We start from the raw sequence: 6,654 nt of genomic DNA, 5'->3' as shown, positions 1-6,654 counted from the left end.
CGAAGATCGTTACACCTACCTCATATACACGGTTGTTAAAGGAATTTAATTCCTATATGTTTTTTAACCAATTCAAATAAAACACTCTGCCCATTCATAAGAATTTGTAAGATACCTATTAGCATAAAATGGACAGAAACCAGTCTCAAAATCAATCAATCAATAGCGTTTATTCTCGAGAGTACTGACCATAGTACAATTTACATCAGGTTATATAATAAAAATGACATCATAGGTTTTAAAATGTCCTTCCTCCTCTCGGATACAATGGCAGTACAGTTAGCGTTCTCACATTACTGTCTGCCACCTGTTAAACAATCTACAACCAACCCAAGGTCTCACCCCTCCCTGGGTAGAGACAGAATCCTGTAAGGAACACATTCTAGCCTGTCTGTCTGCCACCTGTTAAACAATCTGCAACCAACCCAAGGTCTCACCCCTCCCTGGGTAGAGACAGAATGTCCTGTAAGGAACACATCATTCCAGCCTGTCTGAAGATAACTCCATTCTTTCTAACAAGGAACACATTATATTCAGCATTACGATTATAATAAGATTCATTCATCCATACAGTAATATAGTAATATTCTGTTTAGTTATAATTCTAAGTAAAATGTATACATATTTTAGTCATTATTCATAAAAATCCCGTAACAACGGTCCTACCTCATAAACACAGTCTTAAATCATAAACACGGTCTTGCCTCATAAACACGGTCTTAAATCATAAACACGGTCTTAAATCATAAACACGGTCCTACCTCATAAACACAGTCTTAAATCATAAACACGGTCCTACCTCATAAACACAGTCTTAAATCATAAACACAGTCTTAAATCATAAACACGGTCCTACCTCATAAACACAGTCTTAAATCATAAACACGGTCCTACCTCATAAACACAGTCTTAAATCATAAACACAGTCTTAAATCATAAACACGGTCCTACCTCATAAACACAGTCTTAAATCATAAACAAGCTGGCTGGTGAGAGAAAGGTGAGACTGACTGATGCTGAGAGACAAATATATCTGATTGGTTTTTGACATCATCTGTGCCTATATAAACGTCCTCATGAATTGTCTTGAATTTAATTCTTCAAATGGTCTGTTTGAACAACAATATAAAAGGCAACATGTTGGTCCCATGTTTCCTGAGCTGAAATAAAATATCAAACCAAGGAAGCCAAGATACTAAAATATAGTCCGTTCAAGCCATACCCGAAAGAATAACAAAATGTGCAAAGTGCAAAGTGCAAAACAAAAAAAGAAACAGATTTTAGCCTCTATAGCGTTGTCAGAGCTGTACAAACTCATTGAGGAAGTATGAAAAAATAAATATTATTTTTGTAGCTAACCTCAACTGATGAAATCATAGTAAACATCTAATGTCACCGTATCAATAAATTCACAAAGTAAAGCTTTTCCCAAGTCATAAAAAAAGAAAGATAGAAATCAAATTGCTACAGTATAACTGGAGTAAGGATAATACATGGTCACCATTATGGATTACTGTTGTGCTTGGGGACGGAAGAGAACATGTTCAGAACAAAGTTACTAAATATTGTAAACACCGTGTATGAAATTAGCTGTGTTTTTTGGCATAATTGGTACCGTCGTAAAGCAAGTGGCCGGAGTAATTTCCCCAAATGTCCCTGTTAAAATAGGGTAATGTCATCACTTAGACTAAATGAAGACCTGTGGTCTAGTGTGGTCTAGGGTGGTTCTTAGTCATGAGACATCCTCAATAACTTCTGTGACTTTTCTTTTCCATTGTGCTGTGTACTACAGTATGACAAGGTCTCTGTCTGTCTCTACTGTGCCAAAGACTGGATAAACCTGTTCAGAAAACGTGTCATTGAAGGTGTAGATGTGACTGCGTGCTACAACATCATAAAAGGAGAGCTGCCCCTCCTCAATGTCAAGGTAGACCCCGATCTTCTTGAGATGTTCTGGAATCTTGATATCGACAGCCGGAACCGCTAGAGCCTTCAGCCCACTGACCTGCATCCGAAGTGTCCAGTAACCTGTTGACGTGTTCAGTTCAACGAAGCCTCTTCTTGGTGCAGACTCCCTGGTTATCCCTATCCTCCAGTCTGTCTTTCCTTCCACCCCCACCTCCCAGTAATGCCTACCCTTGGTAAAGCCCTGCGTTCCCAGTGCACACCACCACCCATCATACTTGTGAGATGCGCGGTAGTGACCGTATCCGTCTCTAGGATCATTTTTACTCTCTATTATTTTTCCCACTCTCACACGTTTCTGATTGTTGGATACTATGAAATCTGGATTGGCTGATTCAGGGTCCAAGAGAATGTCAACTGTAAGTAAAAACATTTTTTTTTTACAGGATTATTAATTTACATAATGTAACTTTTTCTTTGTGAATAAAACAAAAATATTAAAAACAATTCTGAATTAAGACTGCCATTGTCATGTTGAAAAATCATAATGGTTTAGTAGTTTAATTTACCTGATGCTTTGCTTATCCAGTCCCATACTGAAATAAAACAAAGTTTGAAAACCTGATGAGTTTACAACCGAAAAGTAATTTGAAAAAAGTGAATTCAACTGAATTTATTTTTAATCCTACTGCTTACCTGGTTCAGGAATCACTGTGGTGAAGGCTGAGGACAACATGAAAGCATTTTGAAGAAATGTCAATTCATGCAGGCATTTGCTTAATCAAACAGAAAGTGTTTGAGGAATGATAAAATTGGTTTCGTGCAGATTAAAAAGTGTTTGAGGACTGAAAAAAAAACAGGTTTCGTGCAGGTCAAATGATATACTGAAAGTATTGTGTAGGCCTACAGTCAATGTAATACTCATGTTATCTTAGCTTATGTTGAAAATGAGATGTACCTGAATGTTTGAACCTCTGCTTGGATTTGAGCCACAGCTCTGGGATGGAGCCCTGTACGACAAAGTGACCGATGATTAATGATGAATTATCCTACTAATCACTCAGAAATATATTCCAACATCATAAATTAAGAGAAAAAAACCCCTATCCTACTAGGTTACTATCATGCCACACCTCTTGAGGCTGTTCCTGTAACACAGTCCAGATGAGGAAGTCCATGACAGGGAGCATGTTGGGTAGCTTCCCTCTCTTCCACTGTCCCTCCAGGTCCTGCAGGACTGAACACACATCCTCTCCTGGATACACTGAGTCCTACAGAGACACAGAAATTATATGTGAGAATTTACTAACCTTAAAAAGTTGAAATGCTTTTATTTTTGTCATAATAAGCACAGGTTGTTTAAAAATAGTTGTTGTTAGTTGTGAGACCTGTCTTCGTGATTGTAGTCCTGCAGCCCATTCTGAGACGATGCGCTGAGCTTCTGCCAGTCTTCTCTCAGCCTCTTTTGGAGATGTTCTCTCCTCTACCTCATAGTCCTCCCAGCAGGTACGCAGGGCCTTTGGTGAGCTCCTGCTTTGCCCCACGGATATCTTTAAAAACAGATGTTTGTCACTCGTACACAATCATTACAGCAGCATTGCATGGATGCATTAATGTTGCTGTTTCTTGTGTGGTTGTTCTCAACAGTACCTTCGGTAAGATGCTCAACTCCTCCGCCCATTGTAGGATGAACTGTTGACACTCTGCCAGGCTGTAGCCATCCTCGTGGCTGGAGGTGAAGTTATCTTGATACTGTGGAGATAGAAAACACATATACAACTGAAAGGTTGAAGGGAAAACACCTACATGTTCCCCTCGACCCTTCTCTCTCTTTATCTGTTTTGAATGGCAGGGTATGCAGCACATGCAATTTGCATGTGTCCTTTTACAATGTCAAACTCTTTATTCTTATCTCCCTATTTTTTTTGGTATGCATTTATTCAAATGTTCCATGGCGATCAGATGTTGCAATGCAAATGTTTGTTATACCGTATCAGGACGGTTCTATCCCTACTGCTCTTCTATTTCTGAACATGTAATGCTGTTGAGTAGCACACAGAGTTATCCTGTTCAGATGTTAACCAGGCCTACCTTTGATATCCGATGTAGCTCTGTGGCCAGTTCTCTGATTATGACTTTACACTCATCCAGAGATGGAGACTGGCTTGTTTCCAAGGTGGTAATCCGAGAGGGTCCCTACACAGAAAACTATTAGGAATTCTATAGTGTCTCAATGACTTGACACAACATGACATGACTTGACATAACAATACAATACTCATGATTAATTCAACAAACCAAAGCATTCAATCAATAATTCTGTAAAAGTATTACATTTACCTTTAAAAAATTCTTAACAATAATATTACATTTCTTCAGTGGTCTTGAGATTGTCTGTAAACAAAAATAAATATGGTAGAAGTTCATCAACACTGGACCTATTCTAGAATTAGATGCAGAGAGGAGATGAAGAGGAAGTTGAGTTGCAGAGGAAGTTGAGTTGAAGAGGAAGTTGTGAAACTCTGAAGTTGTTTACATCCAAAAAAGAACAAGAAAAAAAACTGGCACAGCGATTGAAAATAAAGGTCACACACACACACACACACACACACACACACACACACACACACACACACACACACACACACACACACACACACACACACACACACACACACACACACACACACACACACACACACACACACACACACACACACACACACACACACACACACACACACACACACACAGTGTGAATTGACTTCTTTGTTGTTTTCCTTACCTGATAAAGGCTGAGATTAGGCTTCCCAAATGGTTGTGAACAACAATCATATGGATGAGTTTCTTTTCCACCAGATTTGCCAAAACTTCCAAAGCTCTGGCTGTCCTTTAATGTTTCTGGAAATGACCATCACAACCAATGAGCACAAAGCCATTAACAGCAGATCTCATTTGTTTCCAAAAAAAATGCAGGGTAAAAATAGACTTTCAACAGCAACAATAACAACATAAAAACCATATATTATTTAATCATACTGCTTGGATCAAATTTAATAAAAAATATGCATTTTTGAATATTTGAAAAAACACAGTGAAAGCTATAAAACAGCTACAACATGCCATATGTGCCTCTCTGTAGTCTTACTGCAGCAATTGACTCACCTGCAGTCCAATTTTTCATTGTTTCTGAAGCTTTTATACATAATTGAACTGTCTAGTACAGAGTTAGTAGCCTAGCCTGCTCCCCACAGAGACTGAAGAGGAAATATTCAGTAAACAGGATATCAACTGTAACTCGACACTCTTCACTCGACACTCCCCGCCCCCTAGGGCGCAACAAACATTCTTTTCATTTCATTCTTTCAGTCGTAGGCTAGATACATGTTGGAAAGTTTGGGTTTTATGAGAGTTGGACTTGGAAAGCACCAAAACAGGAGAATTTAAGAAATACTTTATTTACCCTGTTGGCATATTTGATATTTGAAAAGTAAACCAGTATGGGGAAAAATGCACGCTGTTCCAAACAACTGAATTCGTGTTCAATACCATAGCTTGTTGTATAATCCGATAGGGTGTATACATCACTTTTAATGGTGAGGTGTCACAAGTTTGATTTTCAGTTTGTTAACCCCCCCCCTCCCAGCCACTCCTAGTCGCAACAAAACACACAAACACTTTTGTTTCTTTCACTCTCACAGTAAGTAAAGATGTCTAAAAACAAAACTAGAACTGTTCCTCCATATCTAGGACCAGCCTGTAGATTGATGATCTAAGACCAGCCTGTAGATTGAGGATATAAGACCAGCCTGTAGATTGAGGATCTAAGACCAGCCTGTAGATTGAGGATCTAAGACCAGTCTGTAGATTGAGGATCTAAGACCAGCCTGTAGATTGAGGATCGAGTTGAAAAGCAGCTATCCACATTCTTTTAAGATTAGACACTCTTGAATGTCCACAATCGAATGCAAGAAGTTGTTACATTTAAACTACGATCTCAACTACTCTCTAAAGCACGTATCCAAAAGGACATGTGATTATGTGTAAAATATGACAGAGTAGGGAATTGTTTTCTGAACTGAAAGGAATTACAAGTGCAAATTCATATTCATATTGACGGACAGAAAAAGGCTCGTCAAAACAAGAACTGTACTTGCAGTTGGAATGACCCAAACAAACCAAACCGGTTTTCACATCAGAGGAGGCTCCTCAGAGAAGGAAGGGGAGGACCATCACACTCAATGAATTTCATAAAAATTGAAATAGTGAAAAAGTTGTCATTTTTAGATACAAGTATACTAAAATAATTATTCACATGTCACCTAATAACTGACTAGAACACACTGTTTTAACATGAAGGTCTGCAGTAGCCTCAACAGCACTCTGTAGGGTAGCACCATGGTGTAGCCAGAGGACAGCTACCTTCTGTTCTCCTCTGGATACATTGACTTCAATACAAAACCTAGGATGCGTTAGTTCTAGTTGCTATGTTGACGATGATGTTAGCTAATGTGGTGACAACGATGTGGGCTGTGTGTTGCGGTTATGGTATGAAGGTTTGGCATTGAGCCTGTTTGGGATGCTCTGGATTGACATGTATGACAGCGTTTTACAGTTCCCGCCAATATCCAGTAACTTCGCACAGCCACTGAAGAGGAGAGGGACAACATTCCACAGGCCACAATCAACAGCCTGATCAACTCTATGTGATGGCGATGTGTTGCGCTGCATGAGGCTACTACTTCACAG

General features: G+C 39.1%; 1 protein-coding gene across 3 annotated transcripts in view; it reads right to left on the bottom strand.

The window, feature by feature from the left end:
• Window positions 1–1,079: 1,079 nt before the first annotated feature.
• LOC139546240 (E3 ubiquitin-protein ligase TRIM39-like) overlaps window positions 1,080–6,654 on the bottom strand; it is a 49,495-nt gene continuing 43,920 nt past the window's right edge. The window contains exons 1-11 of one of the 3 annotated variants that reach the window (XM_071354378.1): window positions 5,071–5,226; window positions 4,691–4,806; window positions 4,246–4,299; window positions 3,997–4,101; window positions 3,556–3,657; window positions 3,294–3,455; window positions 3,039–3,176; window positions 2,864–2,915; window positions 2,602–2,628; window positions 2,475–2,501; window positions 1,080–2,322 (exon numbers count right to left, since the gene is read on the bottom strand). In XM_071354378.1, the coding sequence (XP_071210479.1) occupies window positions 1,787–2,322; window positions 2,475–2,501; window positions 2,602–2,628; window positions 2,864–2,915; window positions 3,039–3,176; window positions 3,294–3,455; window positions 3,556–3,657; window positions 3,997–4,101; window positions 4,246–4,299; window positions 4,691–4,806; window positions 5,071–5,089 (1,338 nt within the window). In that variant the 5' untranslated portion in view covers window positions 5,090–5,226 and the 3' untranslated portion in view covers window positions 1,080–1,786. Of the gene's footprint in view, window positions 2,323–2,474; window positions 2,502–2,601; window positions 2,629–2,863; window positions 2,916–3,038; window positions 3,177–3,293; window positions 3,456–3,555; window positions 3,658–3,996; window positions 4,102–4,245; window positions 4,300–4,690; window positions 4,807–5,070; window positions 5,227–6,654 lie in introns of those variants that run through there. The other 2 variants (XM_071354380.1, XM_071354379.1) reach the window with 2 other exon arrangements.

This window comes from Salvelinus alpinus, chromosome 20, assembly GCF_045679555.1.
Source record: "Salvelinus alpinus chromosome 20, SLU_Salpinus.1, whole genome shotgun sequence".
NCBI classification, from domain to species: Eukaryota; Metazoa; Chordata; class Actinopteri; order Salmoniformes; family Salmonidae; genus Salvelinus; species Salvelinus alpinus.
Note: the sequence above shows the minus strand (reverse complement) of the source record. Positions and strands in the feature narration are given on the sequence as shown.